We start from the raw sequence: 16,465 nt of genomic DNA on the forward strand, positions 1-16,465 counted from the left end.
GCACAGGGATCCATTAGGCAGCAACTGGGGAAGTGCCAGCCAGGGGGTTGTAAATGAGGTGGTGCACAGCCCATTCCTGATTCCAACTCAGCATGCATCACACAGCGAGCAGGGAGCCCCTGCAAGCAGATTCAGGGGAAAACAGGGCTCCTGAATAGAAGCTGCTAGATACCAAAGTCCCTGGATAGAGCATTCTCCATCTGCCAGCACAACACAGTCTCTTTTCCAGTTTTTGCTTGTTTTTAAAGGTGCAATGTGTTATCTGAGCAGTGCCATGGACTGACTGCAAAACTACTCAGTGTTTGTCACATCATCCTTCCAAACAGAGGTGATGGAGGCCACCAAATTCTAGACTCAAAACCTTGAGAAGGAAGCTCTGCTGAAGCACAGATCTAACTATAATAGCTGTGCAAAGTCAGATCTAACTGAAAGTAACAGGACTCCTGAACAGAAGTTGCTAGATACCAAAATCCTTGGATAGAGCTAACAGCACAACACAGTCTGTTTTCCAGTTTTTGCTTGTTTTCAAAGGTGTAATTTTTTATCTGAGCAGAGCCACAGCACATATACGACTGATTGCAAAACTACTCAGTGTTTGTCACATCATCCATCCAAACAGAGGTGATGGAAGCCACCAAATTCTAGACTCAAAACCTTGAGAAGGAAGTTCTACTGAAGCACAGATCTAACTATAATAGCTGGCCAAAATCAGATCTGACTGCCAGTAACTGGGAAAAATCCATTTATCTATCCAACTAGAAAAATATCTGCTGGTTAAAGAAACAGCACACAAACAAAGAAATGGCAAGCGTTGGCTATGTTTTACAATGCACAAGTCAGAGCCACAAAAATATGTTCCTGGGAGTGCCAACATCCCAATGAAAACAAATCCCAGAACACAAAAAAAGGGATAAAAGCACAATACAAACCTCTTTCTTTCCCCCACAATTCTGCCCCGTGATCGTGTGCCACAGAAAAAAATCTGGCTTGGGTAGGAGCCTTTTTCCCACCAAAAAAACAATTAAACCCCTTTTGTTTGTGTTTAAAGCAAAAGCAATGCCAACCACTAATAAATTTTGGTTTTGTGGAGTTTTATGGGTCTTTTTTTTATTGTTTAAGAGCACAAACCAAACGGAGTGGTTGCTGTTTCCAGAATGTCTCCTCACACGTCTCAATGCAAGATGAGGAGGTTGAACATCCTGCTCTCATAACCCTTGTCACAATCAGAAGCTTTCAGGGAAAGAAACACCCCAAAAAAGAGGAAAACCAGCAACTTTTAATTTTTCAGACCCTTTTCCTTCATGGGGTTCATGGAGCAGGAAAAGAAAGGGAAGCCATAACAGGAATGCAGAAAGAGAAGTACATTTAAGAAAAGAAAGCACCAAGATTGATTAGAGTGTTCCTCTGCTTTAATAAAGAGCCTAATGATGTCCAAATTATAGCAAAGCTCAATTGTGTAACCAAGGAGCCAAGATTTCATCCTTGATAAGGACATGGATTTCTGTCTCGCAGGAGAAGCCTGCAGTTCTCTAACAAAGATGACCTTTTCTATTGTACCCTTCAAGGCCACAATTAGCTGGAGAAATACTGGACTAACTTGGCAACATGAGTTTTTATACACTGTGCTAATTTTTAGCAGAAACTTGCCAAGACCATTACCATCATCTAACAAGACAAAAAAAAATACAAATATGAACCCCACTGCTCTCCAGATCCAAATTACTTTCCACAATTCAATGCAGTTTTAATTAAGGTGATTAAATTACAGCAAAAAATGATTAAGATGATATCCCACAGCAAACCTCTAAAGGTATAACACCTTAATCCAGAAAAACCTGGCATGCACATATTCGTGATAAAGTATTCATGAAAAGCTGGAATTTTACACATGAACCAATTCTACATCACTCAAACAATACCTTGGGAGATATTTGTCACAAGTAAAAAAAACCAGTGACATCCATCAACAGAGCACAGGTTTTTCTGAGACTACACAGAAAGAAATCTACGCAGAAAAAAAATTGAAAAGGCTACAATTACTTTGACAATGTTTCTACAGCTCAGAGGAATTTGGGGGTTGAAATAAGTGGTTTCCTTCTCCTTCACAGGGCTCCCAAAATCAATTTTATATATAATTCTTTTTTTTTTTTATCAGAAGTCAGATAAGATAAGAAGTGCATGTGAAATCAGGTCACTGCAATAATCATGCACATGGTACATTTCCACTATTGCCTATTAACTACGAGGTTTAAATGAATGAGCAAAGTCTCAGATCCATATTTCACCAGTAGAAATTATTAATATAAACATAGCACAGCTCTGGCTTTAACCTTACCATCCAACTGGGCCCACTCTCCTTTGGAGAGGGGTAAATGGTATTAAATTAACAGACAGGGTTCAAAAGGCAGCTACATGGAGGCATGGATCCCATTAAAACCTGGGAAAGGATCCTGTGATGGGAGCCCTGGACATCAGGGAGCTGCTTGTGGTGCTTCAGCACTGGGTAAATTCTAGCCTGGATCTTCAAGGAATGGTAGCTTCAGCATGCCTTTTAAAAAATCTGTGATGAAAAGAAGTGAAAACCAGCAATTTCCAGGTGCAATCTTCTGGAAACCCTGCACGGGGGCAGTGACAGAACGTGGTGGAAGAGTTCTGCTAAGATGAGGCTGCAACCCTAAATTGTGTTAAATTTGTGGCTGAATACACAAGAAGGTACCAGGTAAGGAAACTTTGCCTCACTCTGCCACAAGGACTGACCCACACCAAGGGGTTCTGCTGGTTAACTGCATAAGAATAAAGCCCCACAAAGTAGATCCATTCTTAAAGTGTGGATCCATTCCCAAAGCGCAGATCCATTCCCAAAGCACAGATCCATTCCCAAAGTGTGGATCCATTCCCAAAGCACAGATCCATTCCCAAAGCACAGATCCATTCCCAAAGTGCAGATCCCTTCCCAAAATGCAGATCCATTCCCAAAGTGTGGATCCATTCCCAAAGCACAGATCCATTCCCAAAGCACAGATCCATTCCCAAAGTGCAGATCCCTTCCCAAAATGCAGATCCATTCCCAAAGTGCGGATCCATTCCCAAAGCACAGATCCATTCCCAAAGTGCGGATCCATTCCCAAAATGCAGATCCATTCCCAAAGTGTGGATCCATTCCCAAAGCGCAGATCCATTCCCAAAGCGCAGATCCATTCCCAAAGCACAGATCCATTTTTAAAGTGCAGATCCATTCCCAAAATGCAGATCCATTCCCAAAGTGCAGATCCATTCCCAAAGTGCTGCTACACTTTGCATCTGAGACTTCTTTGTGTCCCTTCTCTGAGTCAAGAGACCTCCTAGCTCTCAAGATGGGCAGGGGAGTGGAAATCAGTAAAAAGTAAAAGGAAAGAGGAAAAGAAATCTGCATGTTGCACTGAGTGGCCATACTAGGGAGCTACTAACACCTGAATCACACATTCAGGACACAAAGCTCACAAAGAACAAGTGCAATAGAGAAGCTTAATGATTTTATTTCTTTTCTTTTTGGTTTGTTTAATTAATACAGCTCTGAATGGCCCAGTCACCAGACAGCTGTAACAGATCTGATGAGGGCTGAGCCCCAGCCCAGGTGAGAGGTTTAACTTTATATTTCTCTGAATTAGACAAAGAAAAGTATAAATCTGAAAAAGATAAAATCCCAACATAAATCCTCCACCAAGGCTGCTATGAAATAACTCTTTTGTTTAATTATTATGAGTCGGATAGGCAAACACTGGATCCGGATGGACAGAGAGCAGCTGTTCCTGTAACAGAAAGACATTCATCTCCCCTCCTCGGGACCCTGAAATCCTATCAACAATGCCTGGAAAACGACTCTCAGCTCCCCCCTCTCCCACTTTTTTTGCCTTTCATATCCAGGCCTATTTTTAGCCATCTTTATTTTGTTGTGCCACACTTCAAAGCTGTGCATGTTAGCTCATTCCAACATGATTTCCATGTACAAAAAGCTTTGGGGATATCATCAGAGCGGCTCTGGGTGCAGGAGAAGGGCACGTCCCTCGCCCAGGGTCTCTTCTTTCACCAGGGATTCATTGAGAAGGAGCCCACAGACACAGTTACCCAGACAGATACACTTGCATCTCATTTACCTCTGAGGCTCACAGTTACCTTGGAGGGTTTCTTTTTAGCTGCTACATAATAAGCAGTCGATCCCTACACGATTGCACGGGAAAGGAAATTCTATTACCAATTAAGAGAAGAAAAAAAAAATTTTCTCGTGTTTGCTTTTAGCAACACTAACTCTGTCCCATTAGATGACAACAGAAGCTATGTATCTAGAGGAAACTTTCTACAGCAATAAAAATTAGCTCTTAAAGACTTCCACAGTTATCTAAGGCACAATATAAATGTTAAAATATATAAAATACCCTCCAGGAACGGGCACATGCAGCCAGTCTGCAGCAAATGTGAACAGGCAGAGTGTCAGGGCATCAGAGACAGCAGCCCTGGGGACAGCACATTCAGTGGCTGGGTGTTTTTCCCTTTCCATTTTTTTCTTTTTAACATCCAGCAAAATCCAGGCTGAACGAGCTTTGTGCCACCATGCTGCACCCAGGAGAGGGAACACCCAGGGACAGCAAGTGTGCTCATCAGAAGGCTCCATCAGGCATTGCTGGTCCTTATCACAGAGCCAAAGAAGCCTGGAAATTGGGACTGGAGGGACACTGTGTTGTTTCAAACACTGTAAAAGGTGATTAAAACCTACACAGGAATTTCTTGCTATTACTGAGCCCTTCCACAGGGCCCAGCTTCATGGTTTCACTTTACAAAGATGCTCCAGGAGCTTGAGGAAGAGCCTATGGCAGTAAAATAACAGCAATGAGATCAAAACGTTCATTTCCATGAGTTTTGGGTTGTTGGAGGGATTCTTTGCCTTTTTCTGAGGTTTGCTTTTTCGACGGAGAGGAAGTTACGATTTGTGTTTTGGTTTGGGGTTTTTTAAGACATTTGTCTCTGAAATATTTCAAAGGAAGCCCAGGAGCAGGGATGAGACAGCTCAGTGTCAGGGCACACCCCATGGCAGCATTTCCACCTAAGCTTCCATTCAGAGATGGTATTGCCATGGCTCCAGAACCCTCCCCAGACCTGAATTCCACATCTCTGGCAGCTACCAGAGCCAGCATCCCAGGAAGGCAGCACCAAGCATCAAAAAGCACCATCCCATCCTGCTTCAGGCTGTGCTAAGCTTCATCTGCATTCCAGCTCCTTATATAAAAAGGAATTTCATAGCAGAGCACTGCTCCAGGTGTGTCAGCACCAGTGCCTATTGCCCACCACAAAAACTCACTTTTCTGTTGAGTGTTTTCCAGCACAACTGTAACAGGTATTTGGAAAAATGCCTTGCCCCAGGTGTAAGAATGTGCTTTAACAGAAGCTTTCCTATAAAACTAAAAGTGCCTGATAAGCTGTGGGTGCATGTGAAAGCAAAGGATTATGAGTTCAAACTTTTGTTCACCCAAGAGCTGCCCAATGGCTGCTGCTGGGCTGTAACTGGATACTCTCACCACAGAAACCCAAGGACAACTGAATTTCTCAGCCTGCAAATATACAGGGGAATTTGCATTCTTAACCCATTAATTACCCTCAGGAACTAAAGTGGCCAGACAAATCCCACTGTTCCCCATACTGAGGGGAAATAAAACCCCAAAACATAAAGATTTGGAGAAAGAAGAGAGCTGGGAGCCTGGAGGTCACATTGCCATGGCTCTGTTGTCCCAAGAATGGAGGACAAGGCTACTGTCACAGCCATCTTTTCATGAAAAATCCTTTCCTTAGGATTTTTCCTCTTGAGAATCTGAGAGGCCTCAGGAACAAAATGTAAACAATGGTTATCTGCTGCTGTGGAATGCAACAGGTGGATCTGTGATTGGTCTCATGTGGTTGTTTCTAATTAATGGCCAATCACAGTCAGCTGGCTCAGACAGAGAGCTGAGCCACAAACCTTTGTTATCATTCTTTGCTATTCTATTCTTGGCTAGCCTTCTGATGAAACCTTCTCTTCTATTCTTTTAGTATAGTTTTAATGTAATATCTATCATAGAATAATAAATCAAGCCTTCTGAAACGTGGAGTCAGATCCTCATCTCTTCCCCGATCTGAAAACCCCTGTGAGCACCATCACAGGCCACCACCAGGATCACCACAAATCTGGACTTTGCTGGGCAGCTGCATCCCAAGCCAACTGCAGTTTCTCTCTGCTGAGTAAGGAACACCTGGAAATCCATGTGGCAATGCCCAGGTCTGAAGCAAAGCCAGTGCCTTCCCACATTTGAGTGCCTACAAAGCTCACTGGCTCTTGCAGAAGCAGTGCCATGGCCTCCTTAGAACTTTCTTATTGCAAAGCTCAGCTTGCTGCCTCAGAGAAAGGCCTGGACATCAACTGTGCAAAGCTCAAATTCCCTCTTTTCCCAGAAGAAGAAAGTATCAGTAGCAAACTGGAGGGGGGAGTTTGCAGACAGCTCAGCCAAACTGCAGCAACAGCCACCAGCCCTCAGTAGCAATCCAGAGACTGCAAAACATAAGAACAGCACTAAAAGGGCTTAAAAACCCTGCAATATTCTCATTTTCCAAAGTACTTCTTAAAAGTCACAAAAAAGAGACGAGTTTTGATTGAACATTTCTTCACTTCAGACCCATGGCTGCATTCCTCCCTCCCCAGGAATTCAAAGCAGTCAGCAGAGGTAAATTATGTATAAGCAAAATATTCCTAAAAGCCAAATTTTAGAGGTTGCACCAATTACACGAGGCATTTTTAAATAGCCAAATGTCGAAGAAAAGAACAGTTAGCGACCTAGATTGACCATTTGATAGATCAGGCACAAATGGAGCTAACTTTATCCCTCTCATCCACTCAAAGGCTTAGCATCTCACACCTTAGAGAAATAAATTAGGAAGAAGCATTGCATTAGCACTACTGGCACCACACAGAAAATTTCAAGTTCTGCTACCACTAAGAAAACAAGTTCTATAATGGGAAAAAGCTTTAAATAACAAAAATAAATAATTAAAAAAAAAAAAAACCTGCAGAAGCAGTCACAGCACCTAAGACCTTACAGTGTCAGCTACTATGGAATTTTTAAAATGACAGCCTTTGCTGCTGTGGTTTGGGACTCGTTCAGCACAGGCTGGGACTTGGGGTTGGTCCAGAAAGTGCCAGACACACACTCATTTCCCCCAGGTTTTGTTTATTTCTCTATAAAACTGACAGCAATACATTCAATTTCCAGCTTTACTGGAGGAGGATTAACTCACCCCCTCTGCTCCCAGGAGCACCTTTTTCCTCTCTCTTTGTCACACAAAAGTACTTATTAGACAGGAGAAGTCCAGTTCAAAAATCCACATCTAAATTTGCCTGAGTATCCACTTGAGTGAAAATTAATGGAGCTGAGATTGTAAAGCACTGCATCTTTTCATGTGCTTTATTCTCTTTATTTAAAGAGGAGGCATTCATACACTATACATTACTATGAGACTCAGACAGGAGAAAAAACACCCAAAATGATACTTCTGGTTTAACAAAATTACCAGAACATTCTATTTTTCCCAGCAAATTTAATTCCAGGTGGACAAGAAAGGATAATGAGGTGGTCAGAGCACCAGCCATGGACCCCAGAGGATGGAAGCAATGTCCTTGCCCTTGACTTCAAGATCTCAGAGAAGTCACTCCCACCAAGGAATAACTGGTAAATTTTTATGTTCCCAGATTAAACACCCAGAGATACAAGTTTCACTTCCAGAAAACACTTTCAAAGCTTTATTTCAGCTCCTTAATACAGCCCAAACCCATCATGAAGGCAAAACTGGTGCTCTAGGCCCAGGCTGTCTCCTGCTCTGCAGCCAGGGCTGTGCCATCCCCTGAGCAGAGCTCCCCCAAAGCCCGAAACTGAATCTGAGCTGAAACACACACCAAGGTGGAAATTGTGGAATTATTGATGAGAAACTCATCATTCACACGGGGCATTCACATCCTCCTCCAGCCAGGCACATCAGGCTGTTCCTCCCTCTGTGCTTCTCTTTGCACACCTGTATGAGCCAGTCCCTGCTTGCAGGCAGCCCAGCCTGAGAGAAAAGGATCTCTCCAAGAGTAAAAATGCACCAACCACCTCCAGCACAGCCATCAGAAGAAAAGAAATTTAAAAAAATCACATAAAATCGACAGAGCATACTCAGGTTTAAGCCAAATTTTACCCCAGACAGAAACATTTCTTCATGCAGATTATTCTTTCAGTACAGGTACAAAATATTGGGTGTGACCTTGGTTGAGCCACTTGGTGATGCAGCAGGGAGAGGTTGCAGGCAGAATTTTCTCTCTCTTGGCCCCTCTGCTCAGGGATTTTGGGGCAGGGACCTTCTCTCTACACTTTGCAAAAAGAGGAGCAGTATTTTTCTGAGGCACCTAGACACCAGCAACAGATTTTTTTCCTTAAGTAGCGTGATGGACCAATGCCACATGCAATAACCTAACCAGAGTAAAAGATTCAAATACTGGCAAAACAAGAGGCACTTGTGTGCTGGAGGGAAGCATATTATTATTTTACAGTGTACACTGACAATTGCTGCTCTTTAAGTTTGAATTGAAGCTATACCATGGTAAAGGAGGAAGATGACAGAGAGAAAAGAACATGAAACTGGTGAAAAAGACCAACAGTTATATTCAAATATAAGCATAAAATGTGCTGGGTCTGCAGAATACACAGGCAGAACGTTTCAGAATGTTTCATTTTTAATTTACTTCTTTGCCCCTCTGACTTCAGTGGCTCCAAGAAACCTTACAAAGAAGGCTGGGGGGGAGTGATGTATATTTTTCTAATATACCTTAAAGGAACAAATGACTAATGACATACAAAATCATTTCAGAATGAAGTAATAATGAAGAGAAGAGATTAGACATTAGCTGATCCTCAATGGTTAATGGAGGGGAAAGGGAAGGGGAAGAGTAGAGCTTATACTGGTGAATGCTTTGGCCACAAACACCTCTCTTAAACACATCCAATTTCACTGATGTGAAAATCTCCACATGAAGGAACAGGCGAAAAAGAGCTTAAGTGGGAACAGGGTGCAGAATGCCAAGTGCTACACTGAATAATTCAGATCCAGGCAGCGCTATTGGCCAGGCAGGAAAATCACACTCCCCTGCTAGCTTTAAAATCAAAGGCCAAGGAGGGATAAAAGAGAAAGACAACACCTCTTTAAAGCAGAGATTACACTCCATGGTTCCCATTTCCCGAGTTCCCACAAGGTTTGGTTGCAGGGAGAGCGCTGGAGCGCGGGTGCTGTGGGGGTGCCAAGGCACAGCACCCCAGTGCCCACCTCAGTGCCCATCCCACTGCCCACCTCCCTGCCCACCTCAGGACCTGGGAAACTCACCCACCTGCCCCAGTGACACTGCTCCTCCTGCCCATTTAGCAAGAAAATGCCAATTCTGCAGCAGGCACTGACCAACCCTGACTGCCCGAGCTGCCTCCATGAGACTTTCCCAGTGCACAAGCACTTCTCCAGTTGCCCGGGGGCACAATCCCTTCAGGGCTTTCATTTGGGTCTAGATCACTGCTCAGCTCCAGAAGGTTCCTACACCCTTCCCAATTTTCAGCCACACTTCTCCAGTGCCAGCAGACAGGGCTGGACACACGGATTTCCAAGGAGACATCAGAGCATCAGTGTCCTTCCTTGCCATGCCCTGCAGAGCCAGAAGCAAAGGGTGACAAAGACACTATCACAATTTTTAGACCACTGTCCTGGGTGTGTTTGATAGAAAGGTCATTTCTGTTAACATTTCATGGGGCTTGAAAGGTGCTGTGCTCCTGAAATCCCATTTAATTCTGACTATTCTAGTGCAGCACCACAAACAACTACTTTAACACTAAATTTTAGAAATGTTCCTAAAAGCAGGTCCTGGAACACGACAGCCAAAACACCTTCTGCTACAAGGCCCCAAAAATGGAGTAACTTTGCCTTCTAGTTATTTTATTTTAAAGGTGGCATGGCTTTCTAGGAACAGGCAACTTTGCCTTTGGGCAGAGCACATAAGCACAGCCCTGACAGGTGTTCAGCCTCAAAAAATCTCTGTCATCCATCTCCTTCTCCCTTGATCAAAAAAGATTAGCATTCCTTGGTTCCTTTTACACCTGCAGGAGGACCCACACCATGGAGAGCACAGCAGCAGGATTCCTGGGCTGGTCCCATCATCCCATCACCAACATTTCAAAAGATTCTCTCTTCCATCTCTCCCTGTGCAGTGGAGACAGGGAGCTGATCTGCAAAGCAAGGAGTGTGTGCATGGGGAAGGGGGAGAATGGTGGGAGGGAGAGAGGAGGACAAAAACAACAACAAAACAGAAAAGAAAAAAGAAAGGGGGGGGAAGAAAAACCAGTGAGGTTGGCCTGCTTCTTTCTTCCCTACCATCTATTCAGTGCCAGCAGGGGAGGTCCACAACTGTTGCGTCACAGGGAGCACAAAAAAGCCTGACAAGCATGTTTTAGCTGATGGAGAGCAGAGTGGACAGGAGGCTGCTGACAGCTCCAGCTCCACCGGCACTGTGAGCCCTCGGCTTTAATCGGCTGCTCCTTCCCATAGCACGGGCTGCTCAAAGGCACCAGCAAAGGCAGAAATTCCAGCCTGTAAATACTTTAATCAACTCCCCAGCTCGGGTTAAACCCTCACTCTGGTGCAGGGATCCAGGGTTTTTAATGCAGGAGCCAAAGGGAGGATGCAGGAGATGCTTCCAAACGGAGAGGGGGGAGTTAACCACAGGTTGTGCAGGACGTGAAGAGGTGTTTATAAATAATGTCACTAAAACTAATGCACTGATGGCTGGCATCTCTAACACAGCATTTTCTTCTCCACAGAACTCTGACAGTGGCTATGTCGGTGGTGTAATTATCTAGATTTGATAGCGGATTAAAAAAATATATATCCAAAACACCTGTTCAAGAGTTTTGTGTTTTTAAAGGCCATTGCCATTAACCTTGGGCCACGCACTTCATTGTGTTTAATTAGCAAGCTAATGAAGCCAGTTTTATTCCCTTTCTCAAGCACAAGAGAATAAATACAAGACAGTGAAAGAGGAGACCAGATCCATTCGCAACACAGTTCATTGCTGCATGGCATTACTTAAACTTGCACCAAAATAAAAGTAATGTAATGGCTTGGAAAACATGTTAGCAATGCATTCTGCAAGACAAATCCTTTTACACCTTCTGTATTTTCTCAAGCTCGTCGATTAAAACATGATTTCTGAACATTTGGGCTGCAGAGAATTTGCAAACAAAGGGCTAAAAATAAACATAATGTTTTCCTCAACGAATCCTCAATATTCCAAAAAACTGAGCGTGACAGATTTTTTTTTTTTTTATAGAACAGCAGCCCGTGCTTGCTTTGTTACATCCAGCCAAGGTAGAGATGAGAAGCATCAACAATGGAGGTTAAGTGATTTTCGAAAAGCCCACCACTTTCACAGAGCCCTAACATGTACACACACAAAAGGCAGACTTTGAGCAAAGCCCAGTGCTCTGAATCCCAGCAACACATTCCAACTTTGGGTATCTCAGCTTGTTTTCCTTCTTTTTTTTTTTTTTTTTTTTTTACTGAACAGCTTTAGGAAAAACTGGGCAATAAAGATCACGTTGATAAATACTCATAAATATCACAAGAAAGGCTTTAGAAGAGGGAGGGATTTATAGAATGGTTCTAATGCACTGATTTAGTGATTCAAAAGGACCTTTCCATATAAACAGAATTATATTCATTTTCTGGGGTTTCTTTATTGTATTTTCAGGGGGGTGAGGAAAAATTCAGCATAGGTATGCCCTGTCAGATTATCTTTTTCATATCATGATACATTTAAGAAGCTTTCAGGGTGTTGTTTTTTATTAGAGCAATTGCTTTTCTCCCCTCCAACTTAGATTTCAGCCACTCTGTGCACACAGCCATAGGATCAGGTTAAATACCAAAACCAAACCAAACAAAAACCCAACGCCATACCCAAAAACAAAACCAAAAACAAAAAAAGAAATCCGGAAGCCATCTCTTTTATTGAATCACCCGAGATAAAAGGATTCCAAGATATATGGAAAGAAAATACATTGACCATAAATCTCCTTTATGCACATAATAGAATTTTCCAGCCAGGAGAGCTGTTGTGATGATAGCAACGCCGAGCACCAGGAATGCTGCTGGCACACACACAGCCCCCCCGCTCCCTCCTTCCAAAATACCTGCTCTGCTCAGCGCTGCTATGTAAATACAAACGCGCACATCCCCCTTCCCAACACATGCAAACAAAGCTGCGTACAAGTGTCCCGGCCATCAGATAAAAAAATCCCGAGCTGGCTTTGCTCGCTAAGAAATTAATTTTTTTTTAATTTTTTATTGTCCACTCCTTTTTTTTTTTTTTTTTTATTGCCGCTCGCACTCACTTTTGGTGTGACTTAAAAAAAAATAAGGAAGCTGTGGCACGGCGGGTAATGGCAGAGGCAGGCGGTGGCAGCGCATATTTAATGGGCACTCGGAACAAAGGAAGCCCGGCTGCAGGAGCGCCCCGGGGCCGGCTCCGCGCCCGCTCCCCCCGCGGCCCCGCCGGGCAGCGCCTTCCCCGGGCCGGGGGATCCGCACCGGGATCCGCGGGGAAACCCCTCGGGCCCCCACCCGTACCACGGCGATGCCAAAGCGCCGGGAACTCCGCGGCTGCCCATCGCGGGGCTGCAGCATCGCTGCCTCCCGCGCCCTGAGCCCCCCGGCCGCACACAGCCCCCCAACCCCGGCCCTGACCCCTCCGCGTCCCCCCAGCCCCGGCCGGGGATGGAAGGGATTTAAGGATGTAACGAGGCACAGCCCAGGGCCGGGCGGGGGGCTCAGCCCCGGGGGGATCCTGGTGACCAGGCAAGAAGGGGGGAGGCAAAATTGCTGCCGCACTGCCTTCTCCTAAGGAAAACGCGGCGGCAATAAAAAAGAATAGGGGAAATACAACAATAACATAAGGAATAATTAGAACAAGGAGGGAAAGCGGGGAGCGCGGGGATTTCCAGCGTGCCCGCGTGTTCAGGTGCTCGAGGGCAGCACAGAGGGGCTGAGCGCTCCCGCCGCCCCACGGACCGCTCCCGCCGCCCCACGGAGAGCCCGACCCGCGTCCCCCAGAGCTGCCCGCCGTCCCCTCCAACTCCCCCGGCCGCGCTCGGGCTCTGGGCGAACTTCCACCCGCGTCCTCCGGCACAGCGCGCACCCCGCAGGATGGAGATGATGAAGTTTGTAGCCCATGTCCGTAAAATAAACGGGATGATTATTACAAAATAAACACCCTCCTCCGCCCGCAGAGCCTCCTCCGGAGGGATGCTCCCCAGGCACCCCCCGCCGCACACACCCCCTTTTCCCCAACTTTCTCCCCGCTCCCCACGGAGCAGCCAGCCCCCACAGGCTCGTTCTGTGCTAACCCTATGGGATCGCAGCGTCCCGGGGGGGAAAAGGGGAACCGGGGGGGGTCCCTTTGGGATGGAGGGGGGGTCCCCCACACCCTCCCCTAGTTACACAAGCGCAGCCCGGCAGGAGCGGAGCGCACACATGGCCACTACCTGAGAGAGCCCGCAGCATTCCGGAGCGAGCCCGGGTCTCCTCCCGCTGCTCCCAACTTGTGCCCCCCTCCCGCAACATCCTCGGCTTGTCCCCCACGCCCCCGCCCCAGGAGTGAATGCCCATTTTTGCAAAGTTTCCTCGAGATCGCGCCGTGTTTACATTGCCATGAATTCCCACAGGCTGCCTGGAGGGAACAAAAAGCAGCACGGGAAGGCTCGTCCTGCGAGCAGGGAGAAAACGGAGAGGGAGGGAGTGAAAAGGAAAATAAAAAAAAAAATAATAATAATAGCAACAATAAAGGAAATGAAGGCGATGCAGCGGTGGGGGGATTCCCCAGCTCGGGTGCTGTGCTTCGGAGGGTGCTGGAGGGTGGCTGCAAAGAACCGCACGGCCCATTCAATTCTGCATTTGGAGACGCGACCGAGAGCCCGAGAGGGAGGTAAACACGCCGAGAGGCTCTTACCTGCACAGAAAGTTCCCCAGAGCACGGCGAAAGTCAGCCACGAAGCAAACATAGTCCTTTACTTTTTTTTTTTTTTCCCTCCTCGCGTGCACCTCTACCCCAAGGGAAACAAAAATAAAAATAAAAAAGATCGAGCGCGTGAAAAGAGAGGGGGGAGAGAAGCGCGGCTCTGCCTTCTCTCTCGCTCTCAAAAAGAAAAAAAGAAGAAAAAAAAATCTTGGGGGTAGGGGGTGGGAAAAAAAAAAGAAAAATAAAAAAAAACAACAACAAGAAGAAAATCGGATTTAATTCCTCCGCAGTTGCAAAATTTATCCAGTGGAGACGAACAGACCCGGACGGTTCGACCTGCTCCTGCCCGGCCCCACCGTTCGCTCCCAGCTTTCCAAGAGTTTCTTTCCCTGGGCTTTTGTGCTGGGAGCGCGGCGTGCACCACACACCGACTCCCCCTCCTCCTCCTCCTCCTCTTCCCCTTCCCCCTCCTCCTCCTCCTCCTCCTCCTCCCAACCCAGCCCCTCCGGCTCCCCCAGCAGCGCGGGGCGAGCGCGCACACGCCCCCCCCCCCCCCCGCGCAGTTCCCGCGCGGTTCCCGCGCAGCCGCGCGCGGGTTGCGCGCTCCCCCGCGCATCCCCCCCCCCCCCCTTCCTCCTCCTCCTCCCCGCGCAACCCACGCCGGCAGCGAGCGGGGCGGCGGCGGCGGCAGCGGGACCGTGCGCCGTTCGTACGGACCCCGCATCGCGGGAGGCTGCGGAGCGGCAGGCAAGGGCCGGCGGAGGGGGCGCGGGGTCCGGAGGAGGAGGAGGAGGAAGAGGCGGCGGGGGGCCGCGGCATCGCGGGGCTGCGCGGGGCGGCGGGCGCGGGGGCGCGGCGGGAGGTGCCATGTGCGGGATGGGGAGGAGGGAGAGGGAAATTAATAAAAAAACAAAACCACAATGTGGAGGAGGAAGGGAAAGGGAGGTTTGATGGGGGTTTGGGGTTTTGTTGTTGTTGTTGTTGTTTTGGGGTTTTGTTTTAATAATTAAAAAAAAAAAAAAAAAAACTGAACCGCGTCCAAAATGGCTTCTAAAAAAAGGGAGAAGCCAGCGCGGAGCCAGCGGGGAAACCCGGATGTTGGATACAAAGGGGCTGGAGGGGGCGGTGCGGCGCGGGAGCTCCGCGGGCTGAGCGGGGAGCGGCGCTGTCCGGCACGGCCGCACCCGCGGGGAGCCCCGGCTACAGCGGGGCTGGGCACCGGGGATGGGCAGGGGCAGGGGGCTGCAGGGGGTGTGTATGGGTATAGGGCAGGGAAGGGGGCAGAGGAGATCAGTGTGGACATGGGCAGGTTTAGGGGCAGGGGGAGGGTGTGTGTGGATATGGGCAGGGGGTTGCAGACGGTGTCCGTGGATATGGACAGGTTTAGGGACAGGGGGCTTGCGGTGGGTGTGTGGGGATATGGGGCAGGTTTAGGAGCAGGGGGCTGCCAAAGGTGTGTGTTTATATGGGCAGGTTTAGGGCAGGGGGCTGCAGAGGGTGTGTGTGTATTGTGCAGGTTTAGGAGAGTAAGGGGGCAGAGGAAGTCAGTGTGGATATGGGCAGGTTTAGGGGCATGGAAGGGTGTCAGATATGGCAGGTTTACGGCAGGGACTGGAGAGGGAGGTTTAGGAGAGTAAGGGGGCAGAGGAAGTCAGTGTGGATATGGGCAGGTTTAGGGGCATGAGGCAGAGGAGATGAGTATGGATATGGGCAAGTTTAGGCGCAGGGTGCTGCGGAGGGTGTCTATGGATATGGGCAGGTTTAGGGGCAGGGGAATGCCGAGGGTGTGTGTGGACATGGGCAGATTTAGGGCTGCAGGGGGTGTGTATGGGTATGGGCAGGTTTAGGGGCATAAGGGGGCAGAGGACATCAGTGCGGACATGGGCAGGTTTAGGGGCAGGGGGCTGCGTTTGGTATGTGTGGGAATGGGGAAGGTTTAGGGGTAGAGGGCTGGAGAGGATGTATGTGGATATGGGGCAGGTTTAGGGGCAGAGACAAGGTGTGTGTGGATATGGGGCAGGGGGCTGCCAAAGGTGTCCGTGGCTATGAGCAGGTTTAGGGGCATGAGGCAGAGGAAATGACTGTGGACATGGGCAGGTTTAGGGGCAGGGGGCTGCAGAAGAGAGGTTTAGGGGAATAAGGGGGCAGAGGAGATCAGTGTGGATATGGGCAGGTTTAGGGGCAGGGAGAGTGTGTGTGTGGAGATGGGCAGGTTGACGGGCAGGGGGCTGGAAAGGAGAGGTTTAGGGGCATAAAGGGGCAGAGGAGATCAGTGTGGATATGGGCAGGTTTAGGAGCATGAGGCAGAGAAGATGAGTGTGGATATGGGAAGGTTTAGGGGCAGGGTGCTGCGGAGGGTGTCTATGGATATGGGCAGGTTAAGGG

General features: G+C 47.7%; 1 protein-coding gene across 1 annotated transcript in view; it reads right to left on the reverse strand.

Moving 5' to 3' along the window:
* The window catches only part of ACVR2B (activin A receptor type 2B), a 103,990-nt gene extending 89,740 nt beyond the window's left edge, over window positions 1-14,250 (reverse strand). Inside the window, exon 1 of the mRNA XM_064703853.1 lies at window positions 14,072-14,250. Coding sequence (XP_064559923.1) covers window positions 14,072-14,123 — 52 coding nt within the window. The 5' untranslated portion in view covers window positions 14,124-14,250. The remainder of the gene's footprint in view (window positions 1-14,071) is intronic.
* Between the last annotated feature and the right edge of the window lie 2,215 nt (window positions 14,251-16,465).

Source organism: Zonotrichia leucophrys, chromosome 2 (genome assembly GCF_028769735.1).
Source record: "Zonotrichia leucophrys gambelii isolate GWCS_2022_RI chromosome 2, RI_Zleu_2.0, whole genome shotgun sequence".
NCBI lineage: Eukaryota > Metazoa > Chordata > Aves > Passeriformes > Passerellidae > Zonotrichia > Zonotrichia leucophrys.